A 13,650-nucleotide genomic window follows, 5' to 3' on the forward strand; every position below is an offset into this window, starting at 1 on the left:
AGACCGTGGAGCACAGGCCAAGGAAACCAGTCTATTTGTCAAGAAGTCTCAAACCCCCGTCATATGGAAAAAAAACCCGAAGCCAGAAGGCCGGAAAGAAGATTTGAGTAATTGCTCTCAAATGTGTGAAAGGCTGCCAAGCAAATGCAATCACTATTAGGAACTCCAGTTTCAGCTCCAGTCGTCCAGGAGTACAGTGCCCCCAAGAGGCGGCATGATCCTCTGACTAAAGGCAGGTCAGCAGGAGGCCCACCAGAGGTCTGTGAAATGTGCAGATTCCATAAACTAAAATGGGTGAATATTTCTGAGGGGTACGATGCATCTTGTAAAGGAAAAGGAATAAAAGAAGAGGGGTGAAGATGATATGTTCTGTGAGAGAATAAAAAAGACCCAACTGCAGTGTAATGTTCTAATATCCAGCTCTTCCATGAGTGGATGCATGCTGGGAGCAGTGATCTGAAGAAAACTAGACATGGAAATGGCAAGAAAATATGATATTTTATAAGGCAATTGGAAATGCCATCATTGTGATTTCATAAGCAAAGAAAGGTATGTGGCCTCTGTCATCAACAAGCTCACAGGGATAATGGGCTATCACCAACCCATAGCTGTACAGCCTGAAGAAAGACCCAGACAGAGCTAACATTTCCTGGATTCTCACTACATGCCAGGGAGCATCCTAACCGCTTTATCTGAATGATCTCAACTAACCTTCTACAGCCCCAGGAGGTAGGTACCATTATTTCCCTCTTTTGACAGAGAAGAAACTAAGGAACAGAAAAGTTATGTAACATGCCCAAGATGGTACAGCTAATTGGTGGTGGAGCCGGGATTTGAACCCTGGCAGCTTGACACCAGAGCCTCCGTTCTTAGCCACTACCTTGGCCTCCTCCCAGATGATCTCCAACTACATCATAAGATCTCATAAAGTTTCAGTAAAATGTTCTAAATTAATTTAATTTCTTCTAATTTATAAAGGAAATATTTACCACGTAAAAGTTGGTAGAAATTGAATGGTCCTCGATAAAAGAATCTAGAGCAGTCACTCTCAAATGTTAGTGTGCATGAGAAACACCTGAGTGCTTGTTCAATTGCAGATTCCTGAGCCCCACTCCAGACCTACCACATAAAATATCATGGCATGTGATCCGGAAATCTGCATTTTTTAACAAATATCTTGAGTAATTCTAATGCAAGTGATCCATACCCCACACTTTGAGAAACCTGGCCTAAATAAGGCAATAAAAACCAATAAAAGCAAAAAAACTAAAAAACCAAACAATCCAAATAAAAAATGGGCAGAGGATTTGAATAGACATTTTTCCAGTGAAGACATACAGACAGCCAACAGGTACATGAAAAGATGCTCAGCATCACTAATCATCAGGGAAATGCAAATCACAACCACAAGGAGCTATCACCTCATACCTGTTAGAATGGCTACTATCAAAAAGACGAGACAACAAGTGCTGGTCAGGATATCACAGGGAACCCTCATGCACTGTTGGCGGGAATGTAAAGCAGTGCAGCCACTACAGAAAACAGAAGGCAGCTGCCTCAAAAAATTAAAAATAGAGCTACCATATGATCCAGCAATTCCTATTCTGGGAATTTATCCGAAGAAAACAAAAGCATTAATTGGAAAAGATACATGCATTCCATGTTCACTGCAGCATTATTTACAATAGCCAAGATATGGAAACAACCTCAGTGTCCATCAATGGATGAATGGATAAAGAAGTTGCAGTATACACATACAATGGAATATTAGCCATAAAAAGAAATGAAATCTTGCCAGTTGCCACAACATGGATGGACCTTGAGGGCCTTACGCTAAGTGAATTAAGTCAAACAGAGAAAGACAAATACCATATGATCCTATTTATCTGTGAAAACTAAAAAAAAAACAAAGAAACAAACAAAAACCAAGCTCATAGATTCAGAACACAGATTGGTGGTTGCCAGAGGTGGGGATGGGAGGTGGGCAAAATGGGTTAAGGAGGTCAAAAGGTACAAACTTCCACTTATAAAATAAATAAGTCAGGGATGTAATATACAGCATGATGATTACAATTAATAATACTGTGTTGCATATTTGAAAGTTGCTAAGAAAGCAGATCTTAAAAGCTCTCATCACAAGAAAAAAAACAGATGTTAACTAGACTTGAACCATTGAATCATAGAATCATTATGTTGTACACCTGAAACTAATATGTTACATGTCAATTATATCTCAATAAAAAGAATTTTTTTAACAATAAAAAGTAGTACATGTTTGTATTTATATAGCACCTTTCTTTTAAAATGTTCTGGGCAGGCTCCAGGTACTCACTAGTTCTCCCCAAGATCACTATGTTCCATGGAAATCATAAAATCATCTCCAGATCACATTTGAGTGAGAAGGAAAATGACCAGGAGAGGGCCCTGCCCTGTAGCACAGAGAAGGAGATGGCAGGGCCTGGAGATCAGGCAGTGTTTGCTGACTGCCCCCCGGGCACCCCCCCCCCCCCAGAGTTCTTTTCCCTAAATTGTTCCCAGGGAAGACAGATAAGATCATTTATTTATAAAGAATCTCTTAGGTTCTGCTCCTGTATCTCTTACTTGCAATCGTTAAAAACTTCTCCATCGGCCCCAAATGCAATATCTAGGGGTGGTTCTAAAGTCTGCATTGCAAAAGCAATGCAACATATCTCCTGGATGAAGTTACTGAGGAGGCAAAAGTCAGCTTCAGGAGGGAATGAAATCTTGGGATTGACATTCATGGCTCGGATCACATCCTGAAAAACAAAAAGATGGCATCACCTTGTTACCAACCTGTGACAAGAAATTCTGACAATCCTAAGGACATTATGACTGATGTGAGGTGGGAAAAGAGTCTGTGAGCGACAACAGTTAAACAAAAAAAGAGTGCATGTACCGAAAGGAGAAAGGCTCATTAATAGGGAAGGAGAAAAGATAAGAGTACAAATGACACACTAAAGCCCCCCCCAAAAAACAACTAAAGAAAAAACCCTCAGTAGCTTTTATTTATTATTTCTTTATTGTTCTATTCTGGGCAAGTTATACGATGTGCCAAAAAGAACTCTGACTTGTTCATCATATATAATAATAACAATTATAGTAGCTTGCTTTTATTGAGAGTTTACTAGGCACCAAATCTTGTGCTAAGCAAATTACCTGCTTTCTTTCATTTAATCCTCTCAAGAACTCTAGGAGGTCATGACCATTGTTGCTCTCATTTAAAGATTAGAAAATTAAAGCAGAGAGAGGTTAAGTAAATGTGCAAAGTCTCACAGCTAGTAAGTGGCAGAGCCAGGAAGCAAATTCACATCTATCTTTCCCAAGGCTCTTAAGCACTAGTGTATCCTATCTTCCAATCTTAAGGGCCCATCTAAAGACTAGAACTATAAAGCTCAGAACGTTTTCCCCCATAAAAGGCCTAAGAAAGAAACAGCCAATCATGACTGGTTCTACAAAGTAAATTGGATGCTGCTCATTTCTACTCTTCCATTACATAGAAGCAATTCTAAGCACTGGATGGATTTCTGAATTATTAGTATTCAATGTAACAACAGCAGCAGCAAACCAGACCCAATAAGAGACCGAACACTTACGTTAACACTGCTTTGGGAATCATATAGATCAAGATGACAAATGATATAATCCGAGACAGCATCCTCAAAGTCATTTGACTCCACATAAGATGGTGTCAGTGATTTTCTCACACGGATCTTGAAATGTCTGAATGCCATTTTAGCTACATGGAATGCCTCCTGCACATCAAAAAAGCAGGAAATTTATTTGGTGGGAGGAGGGGGGTAATGAAGTCCAAAGCAAGGAATGACGAAAGAATGCCCACCAAAAGTTCAACATCGTATCGGTCTTCTTATAACTAAACACAGTGGTCAAAACTATTTTTAATCTGGGAGAAAATACTTATCTAAATTTTGAAAAGTATGTAAATACATATATGACTATCCACATTCACTAATTTCAAAACACTTGACCATTGTTCTAGCAATCCTGAGTGTAGGAAACAGGACAGCACAGAGGTTTAGGAAATAAATCATCTGTGGTTACATAAATACTTGAAAAGTGCCAGTTGATGCTATGATCACACAGCAATATCATATTACTGGTGGAGAAATAAGAGAAAATTATCAATCTAGTGTTTTGTCATACATAGACACATATCAAGTGTCTGGCATGTTTCCTGGAATATATTAATTCAACAAATATTTATTAAATGCCTGTTATATAATAGACACTGGGAAAACAGTTATGCATGAAAAACGTGCTCTATACTGACAGAACTTTAACCAATTCAGTAATTAACTCTTAGTTATATAAACCAGAGGTTGGCAAACATTTTCCTGTAAAGAGCCAGAGAGTAACTATTTTTGGTTTTGTACGTCACATACTGTCTCTGTCACTTCGTTTTTACAACCCTTTAAAAATGTAAAACCATTCTTATAGTCTTAGTTCTTCAGTGATATTTCTCTTAGAAATACAGGCCTGGGCCAGGTATGGCTCACAGGTCATAGTTTGCTGATCCTTGATATAAATGAATAAATACAGGACAAAGTTCAGGAGATTCTGATAATTCTGCTCTCATACCATGTTCTGTCTTGTTTTTTTATATTAACTGTCCTTATAATGGACTCAGTATCTCAATATGGTTCCCACTGAATAAATGCATTTGCTTTGGGAATCAAGGATTGTATATGAGCATTTTTTAATCTGCCATACTCAAGCAGCTGCTCAAGTTAGCAGTTTTAGGAACTGCACTTAGTTAAACAAAGAGTTAACACAAAAACAGTCTTCTGATTTTTCTAAGAACAGAAGGAAACAAATGACTACAATAGTATATCCACTGTGTATGGCCCATATAGGAGATTCAGTGCGAATCAACTTTGTATATATACCCATTTGAGATAGACCTGCATTTATGGGTACTTCAACATAAATATTAATATACATGAAGTTACTGATTGTGAAGATGATTCATCCCAAATATCTGTAATGAAAGGAAGGAAGGAAGGAAAGAAGGAAGGGACAAGAGGAAAGAGGGAGAGAAGGACATGGAAAGGACAGGTGGAAATCCCACCCTCCTCAGTGACCTCAGGATCTACCAGTCTTTTTAAGCTGTACTGCTCAGTTTACCAAACCGCTCTCTCGCCGCGGCGCCCACGTTCGCCTGCAGCGCAGCCGCGGGAGCGTCACGTACCACGGCGGCGATGTAGATGATGCGCTGCACGGTCTCGGCTTTGTCGACGCAGCGCCGCAGCAAGCACTGCGCATCCAGGCGGGCCTGGGAGTAGGCGTCACTGAAGCGGGACAGGAGGGCAGCCTTGCGCGCAACGCTGGACAGTTTGGCGCGATTTGGGGACGGGCTCCTGATCTTCGCGACCGCGGTGGAGGGGCTGGCGGAGCGGCTGCGGCTGCGGCTCTGACTGCGGCTCTGGCTGCGGCTCTGACTGCGGCTCTGACTACGGCTCTGGCTGCGGCTGTGCGGGGCAGGGCTAGGAGACCGGCTCCTGGTGGACCTGTTGGGAAGCAAGAACCAAGCATCAGGGAAGCGCTCTGCTTCACTTCTCTCTCGTTCCTGGACTCTGCTTCTTCTCCCCACGGAAACTGCAAATACTACCCAGGAGCCATGGGCCCCTGTAGGCCGTGACAGAGGCCACTTCCAGGACCTCCCCGCTAGGCCTGATCGAGGCAGTGTCTCCACCAGGCCTCAAATATGACCACAACCAAGAAACAATACCCTACATGTGCATGGTGAATTCAAATTTATAAAGCACTTGCAGTCACTCAGCACCTCAATTTATCCTTTAAGCAGCTGGGTGAGGCCAGCGTTGATCGTTCACCAGTTTACAGACAAGGAATTTAAAGATCAGAAAAGTTAATAGAGCTATCCCAGAGAAACACAGCTAGGAAGAGCCAGGGCGAAAGAAGTCAGATTTTCTCTGTTTCTCACCCCAACCTCACATCACATGAGCCTTATGGTATAAAATGAGATGAACGCTGGTGGAACAATGAGGAAGAAGATCTGTGTTCTCGCCCCAGCTCCACCAAGTCATAGCAATGGGAACATTTGAAACCATCTCTCCTCTCCAGAGCCTCAGTTTCCACCTACATAATTTTTGCCTATGTTGAGGTGGGGGCGGGGGCTGGAAGATCAAGTGAGCTAATACATGTGATGTACTTGTGAATTGTATAGCACTACATCAGTGAAACGTATGTTGCTACCAAGCACAGAGTGAATTATCAGACTAGCTAGACTAAAGGAAATGGGGCCTCAAAAAGGGAAGTTTTGTAGTAGAAACTATAGGGCAAAAGGTAGTGCAAAGCTGGGGCTGGCCCCGTGGCCGAGTGGTTAAGTTCGCGCGCTCCGCTGCTGGCAGCCCAGTGTTTCGTTAGTTCGAATCCTGGGCGCGGACATGGCACTGCTCATCAGACCACGCTGAGGCAGCGTCCCACATGCCACAACTAGAAGAACCCACAACGAAGAATACACAACTATGTACCGGGGGGCTTTGGGGAGAAAAAGGAAAAAAAAATAAAATCTTTAAAAAAAAAAAAAAAAAGGTAGTGCAAAGCAGACTCTCTAAAGGGGTAAAAAAAAAAGCCCTCATTTCCAGTGTTTGCCAATTTCCATGGTGCAACAAATTTATACTCCCACCATAGCCAATTTCAAGCTATCAATGTGACGTCCTTGAACTCGGAGTTAGGCAGAAATACCCAGAATCGGTTCTTGGGAGGCAGTACAAGCTGGCACCAGCACAACACTGGTGGAGTACTTCCAAAAAATGAAAGGTTAAGGTGACATTTAGGGGAATGGGGACCAAAGGTGGGGGTGGCTTTGATCCTCTGAATCAGGGCATGTTGAGGGTAGGAGGGAGTTGTTAGAAAGAACAAGGAAAATGGAGAGATTCCAGAAAGGAACATCCCTCCTTTGTCCTCACTTAAAGCTGTCAGAATGACCCGTCTTAATGTTCTGTGCATCAGTAGACAGGGATTTCACAAGAACATCTGCATACTCCATCAAACAAAGTGAGCTACAAAACAGAAATGCCCTACAGTACCGTGACAGCTGGGCATCGCTGGAGAGAGGACTCCTAGGCCTCAGAGAACAGGACCCTCATATTATGGAACATTCTTTTGACATGGTGCCACCTCTTGCATTATTGGCCCACTCAAATCTGGTTTTAAGCTAAAGAATTTTCCTTTTGTGTGTCTGTTTCATTCCTTAAGTTTCACTGTTAGCCCAAAATCAATTAGCGCCCAAGTACTGGCAATCCAGGAGGGGTTTTCTCTGTCTGGAAGGGTGCAGTTAGAGAAAACCAACAATTTACAATTCAAGACTTCCCATATTGTTAGGTTTGGGGTTCGGGGTGTCATTTTACTTTTTTTTCCAAGCCAGGCTTTTATTGCTAACTCAACAAAAGAAGCTTAAATGGGAAGATCTGTGAGAATTTGTCAGACCTTCCTTGGAGTGCAGATTTTTCCGCAGACAGAGCGGCTATCTCGTCCTTCAGCGTTCGGAGCTGTTTCTCATAATCGGATATCACTTCCATACTCCGCGGGTCTTTGCTCCGCTTTTCAGCACCCCTCGGCTCCGAGCCCCTTGGCTCCGATTTCCTCTGCTCCGAGCGCCTGTGCTCTGAGCTCCTATGCTGTGAGTTTCTATGGCGGGCGTCCTCCTGGGCTTGAAGAGATTTAAGCCTGAAAACAAAAAAACAATTTTTATTTGAAAAGAAAGAAAGAAAAGAGAGGAAGGAAGGGATGCAGGAAAGATAATAAGCAACAATTGGTATAATTAACAACAGAAGCTAATCTACTTAGTATGCCATTATTGCATCAGAAAACTCTGATGGAAATACATAGGAAGAAACACAAATTAGCAAAGCGCAGAATGCCAGGATCAGGGCGCTACTCCATGTCTGCAGCTTGCATGGAAAAAGGTTCCTGAAGAAAGGATACACATTCGCATCCTCTAGCAAAAGCAGAGTGGGCTTCTAGCCATACTTTTCTATACTGATTTTAACTGTGCAAATCTCCTGAAGCCTTTGACTTCCAAAACCTATCAAGAAGCTGGTCAAAGATATATTCTTCTATCCTCACTAGCTTTTCAATTCTCAGAACAGATGGAATATTGGGAAAAACTACCATGGAAATTGAATAACCTCCACAATACTACATGGAAGTGTGGACCTGTGAAAATAATGTATTACAGAAACAAAGTTTCAACAGTAAGATTGGCATCCTCATTAAGATACAGAGAGGAATGGCCTTTATAAAACAGGAGGAAAAGCCATAAGATGAGAACAAGCTGTGATGAAAATGATGATGGTGTAAGATGAAAAGGTAGGGGTAAGATTAAGAAGGATGTGGAGAAAGTAAAAATGCAATAGCAGAATTAAAAGCTGCACTAGAAACAGTAAAGAACAAAATCGGTGCTATAGGAAAGCACTGAGCAATATGATCAATGTGTGTGAGAAGTTTTATCAAATAGGAACTAACAGATGAAAATGATGATGAGAGAGGAGATAGAAGTAGGAAATAGAACAGCACTCCAAGCTAAAAGTTATGGGTGTTCCTGAGGAAATCAGAACAATTGGAACATGTGCGAAGGTCATAGAAAGATATTCATATACATATGTATCTTAATACAACTCCCATTTGCTCTTTTTTGGGTAAAAAATCAAAATTAAGATTCAGGAAAATATAACCTTAAAGGATCAGTGTTTATTTTCTACAAATTTTCCTTCTAGAAATTCCCTTCTAGAAATTTATCTCTAGAGAATAATCTGAAATTTAAATTAAGATTTGCCACAAAAATTACCACAATGTTATTTCCAATGTTGGAAATTAGTATCAAAGTAAATATTCAATATTAGGAAAATATCCAAATGATGGAATGTGATGCACCTATTTAAAACTGAGTTATGCAGTATTTTTTCTTAGTAATAAAGAAAAACAACATTAAGTGAAAAAATAGGGTCCAAACTTGCATACTTATGCTTATTTTATAGTCTTAACTCTACTTTTAATGTTTAATTGGAAGAAATAGCAAATGGTAATAGTAACTGGCTCTAGAATTATGAAAGGGTTTTTAGGATCCTTTATGCTATGTTGTACTTTGAAAATCGTCTATGGTAGATAGGTAATGTTTTTGTAGTAAGAAAAATACATAAAACATTAATAAAAATATTGCTGCCTTTCCTTTTCGATTGTAAACAGATTCTTTCATATTGTAATGGAGCACCAAAAAAGCTAAATTCAAAGATTAATCAGCAGGCTGCAATAATCCTGTCATTTTTTTCTTACTGCTTTTTTAGCTGATTTATTTCCTCCTCTGCAGCCAAAAGGGATATGGCCGATCTGTTCTTGGTTTCTTCAAGAGTCTTTTCAGTTGCACCCAGACTGTAAGAGAAATCAGTAACTAAAGACAGATTTTCCAAAATTGGCAGACTTTCTAAATCAAGGCATAGGTTCTCTTGGGAAATTTTGGCATATGATATAAATTCAACTTAAACAAGATCAAATTATAAGACATCTGCATTCAATCAGATGATATTGCAAATATTATGGTGCACTTGTATGCAAAAACATGCTAGGATCCTTTCTCAATGTCAAACAAAAAGAAATAACAGAGCTACAATTCCTACAAGACTATGTAATAATTATGAAAATTAGAATGTAAAGGACAATGGAATTTGTTGAATTCCTTCTTCTCACTCTCCTAATTCAACTGCTCTGATTACACCAAATCCCCACGTTGCCCCTCTCTATAAAATCTCCATTTTTCTGCACTATACTAACACCTATTCTCATTACTTTGCACTATAGAGCTGCATTTGACTTAATTTTCCCAGACTTCCTAAATATGAAAAAAAAATTATTTGCCCACCCATGAAGTCCTCCACAGTAACACTTGACTACCAAGTATTTCATGTCTTCCTGCCTCTCACTTCCACCACTTATGGAGCATGATTTTCCTGAGTTTTCAACATAACTCAGTCATTATTAGTTTCAAGGACTCTCTTCATTGTAGACAAATAATAATTTCTTTAGGTCTATCAAAATTTAAAAAGAAATGGGAGTGTGATGGATGACATTAGATGAAAACCAATGGTTCCCAATTAAGATGTTCTAGTACAGTGAGGGATCATGGGTTGGCAAAGGTTTCTTGTCTTCTCTGACCCTACTTTCCTGGAACATCCAGGCTCTTTCATCATGGTGGTCCTGAGGTTAAGAGAGGGCCACCACTATCTAAACTCACACCCGTCTTCCTCTCCCTTCGAGGGCCACTCCAAGTGCCGTGGCTTACTCTCTCAAGCAAAGTTTGTCTCCCCCTCTCCTGAGCTCCTCCAATGCTTAGGTCACATTTATGATCTCATTACAAACACACTGGGAACTACTTGAGGAAAAGGACTTTGTGTTATTCATCTCTTTATCCCAAGTGCCTAAAACAATGCTTGTCACATAGTAAATATTAAAAAAAAAAGAAGAATGAATAAACTAAACATCTAAAATCTAACACAAATCCAAAGTATCAATAACTCCACATAAGGCTACCAGTGGTTGAAAGGGAATTGCTGAGATTTAACTCAAATGTGAATATGCTATAGTTTTAAGAAGCATATTTGGGAAAAATGAACATTTTTATCAAGAGAAATTGTAGAAAATTAAAAGAAGAAAATAGAACCAAGAAAGGAAGGAGAGTATGAACAAGGATAAAGTAGTTTTTTTCTCTCTCAAGACATGGCATATATAAGTGAGCACATATACATATAAGCAAACATATGTGCTAATTTGGCGCCCATGGGTGACATACAGAGAGAAGAAAGGGAGGTACATTCATGTGCCAAGCATTTGTTTTAAGCAGGTTAACATATTTAAATTTTTTGTTACAGATGTATTCATTCATTAAGCAAATTATTGAGAACTTACTATGTGCCAGCCATGATGCTGGGTGCTGGGGACACAACAGGTCAAAATAATGATACAAGACAGTGACCCCTTGGAGCTTCCAGTCTAGTGGATTATAAACATGCAAACAAATTTTTTAAAATTCCAAATTGAGGTAAGTGCTATTCCTAGATCATTGTGAAAGAGAATTAAAGAAGGAAGAGAAGAAAGATCTTTCAATGTATGGTGGTCACAGACTCTGAGATGTCACATTTAAGCTGAGACCTCAAGCATAATAAAGAGCCAGCCATGCAAAAAGCCAGTGGAAGATTTCCATTTTTCTGAAAAAGCAAAGCCTTACGGTGAGGAAGTAGACAGTAGACTAGATGAGGGGAGCCTGGTATGAGAAGAGGGAGGGCTGTGAGAGCCCTGAGAAGGAGTTCAGAATTTTCTCCAAAGTGTAAAAGGAGGTTACTAACAGCTTTTAAGCAGGAGGGTGGCTTTGAATATTTGCTGTGTGGAAAATGGATTGTAGCAGAGAATGAAAGCACAAGAATGAAAGCAGAGTAGCCAGTTGGAAGGCAACTGGTTGAGGCAACAGGTATCAAGGGCAATGGTAGAAGAATAGAAGAAAGGGACCAGTGTAAGAGATGTTTAGGAGATAGATTTAACAGGATAGTCTAATAGATTGGATATAGAAATGAGGACAGGTGAGATTCCCAACCAGAGTCCAGGCGTAAAATCTAGTGGTCTTCCCTCGTCTAGGGGTCATCAAACCTGGGCAGACCTGTCCCCATTCAGCACTGCACTGGAGTTTTCACCTTTGGAAATGAGTCACAACAAACCAGTCTCCACCAGGTTAGACATCGTGAAGCTTCCTGGATGGGCCACCTATTCCACAACAGGTAGCACCCTGGCCTTAGAGACAAGTAGGCAGGGTAAGGAGAGGAGAGCTGACTACCATAGAAAGTGAGGAACAGCCTCCGTTATCTGTGATGCCTTGAATAAAAAATAGAATAAGAATCACAGGTGGGTTAAAAACAAAACTCTAGGAAATCCAGGGTAAAGCAGCAAGCACTTCCCTGTGTGCAACTTTCAAATGTGGGGGGGGGGGGGGGCAGTGTGTGTAAAGACAGAGACTGCACACACAAATGGTAAAGAAAACAGGGCAAAAGGTAAATGAAAGGTTGTATGGGTGTTTTGAGTACTATTCTTGCAAATTTTCTATGTTTGAAATAATTTCCAAATAAAATGTTTTTTAAAAGCATGCAGTCATGGGAGAGACATCAGCATCATGGTGGAGTGAGCGTGCCCAGGAGTCTCTCCTCTCCAACATACAACAAAAAGGAGCAACGATATTCCAACAAAAAAAATCCTAATAGCACAGGAATCCTCGGAGACCCACAGCAGCCAAACGACAGAGGGTGGAGAGGCTGGAGCCCCCCTCGGAGGAGCTAGAATGGCGTAAGAGAGAACTTCGCTCCCTCCCCTAGAGACTGGGATTGATGCTGCAGGAGGCTCTTCAAGGGAAGGAGTCAGGGAGGGGCCATGCATCAGCAGGATCACCCAGGACTCCTCAGGGCCCTTGCAGCCCAGATGGAAGCCCTCTAACGGGGCAAAAGTTTTCATATGGGGTGACCTCATCAAGCCAAGACCCCAGGAAAGCAGATAACAAGAGCTGATTGGGAATCCCGGGTCTGCACGCAAGAGACAGCACCCCCTGTCACAACCTGTGCTGCGCTGCGTCATCTTGGCTGAAGGCAGAGGCCTCAGAATATGCAACTCTCAACCCCCTCCTAGTGATGACAGGTTGTAACTGCAACCTATCACAATGGGGAAGACCCGTCCATCTTCCAGCATCCATCAGTCCATCAAATCTCCAGACCAGAGGGAAAACAAGCACCCAGAATTATGTCCTGAGGACTCAGAAATAAGTAAACTAAATGACAATTAATTCAGAATAGCTATCATCAAAAAACTCAGTGAGGTAAAGGAAAATATAGAGAAACAAGTCAACGAGTTCTGGAGTTACTTCACAAAAGAGATTGAAACTATAAAGGATAATCAATCAGAAATGCTAGAGATGAAAAATACAATGGAAGAAATAAAACATAATATGGATTCCCTGAATGCCCGTGTGAACGCCATAGAGGAGCAAATCAGCACAATCCAAGATAGGTTGAATGGCTCCAGCCAGAGGAAGAGAGAGAACTAAGACTAAAAAGAAATGAAGAAAATCTCCAAGAAATAGCCGACTCAATGAGGAAATGCAATATGAGAATTATAGGTATCCCCGAGGGCAAAGAAAAGGAGAATGGAGCAGAAAGCATGCTCAAAGAAATAATAGGAGAGAACTTCCCAAATATAGGGAATGAGAGAGAAATGTATGTGGAGGAAGCTTTCAGGTCTCCTAGATATGCCAATGTAAAAAGAGGTACGGCAAGGCATATAGTAGTAAAACTGGCAAAAGTGAATGACAAAGAAAGAATACTCAGGGCAGCAAGGTAGAAGAAAATAACCTACAAAGGAACCCCTATCAGACTTTCAATGGATTTCTCTGCAGAAACCTTACAAGTTAGTAGAGATTGGAATGACATATTCAAAACTTTAAAAGATAAAAATCTTCAGCCAAGAATACTCTATCCAGCAAAAATATCCTTCAGATATGAGGGAGAAATTAAATCTTTCCCAGACAAACAAAAGCTAAGGGACTTCGTAGCCACAAGACCTCCT

The 13,650-nt window shown here is 40.8% G+C and overlaps 1 protein-coding gene across 11 annotated transcripts in view; it reads right to left on the reverse strand.

Moving 5' to 3' along the window:
* Positions 1-13,650, reverse strand: part of SPATA18 (spermatogenesis associated 18) — a 55,606-nt gene that overhangs the window by 8,067 nt on the left and 33,889 nt on the right. For 6 of the 11 annotated variants that reach the window (XR_011437584.1, XR_011437585.1, XR_011437583.1 and 3 more), the window contains 4 exons: positions 7,489-7,728; positions 5,228-5,546; positions 3,615-3,773; positions 2,602-2,777 (listed from right to left, as the gene is read on the reverse strand). Coding sequence is in view for 5 of the 11 variants with exons in the window: in XM_014738837.3 (XP_014594323.2) it covers positions 2,602-2,777; positions 3,615-3,773; positions 5,228-5,546; positions 7,489-7,728 (894 nt within the window). In the remaining 6 variants the exon portion in view is untranslated. Of the gene's footprint in view, positions 1-2,601; positions 2,778-3,614; positions 3,774-5,227; positions 5,547-7,488; positions 7,729-9,333; positions 9,430-13,650 lie in introns of all 11 variants that reach the window. The other 5 variants (XR_001380485.3, XR_011437582.1, XR_011437581.1 and 2 more) reach the window with 1 other exon arrangement.

The sequence above is a fragment of the Equus caballus genome, chromosome 3 (assembly GCF_041296265.1).
Source record: "Equus caballus isolate H_3958 breed thoroughbred chromosome 3, TB-T2T, whole genome shotgun sequence".
NCBI classification, from domain to species: domain Eukaryota; kingdom Metazoa; phylum Chordata; class Mammalia; order Perissodactyla; family Equidae; genus Equus; species Equus caballus.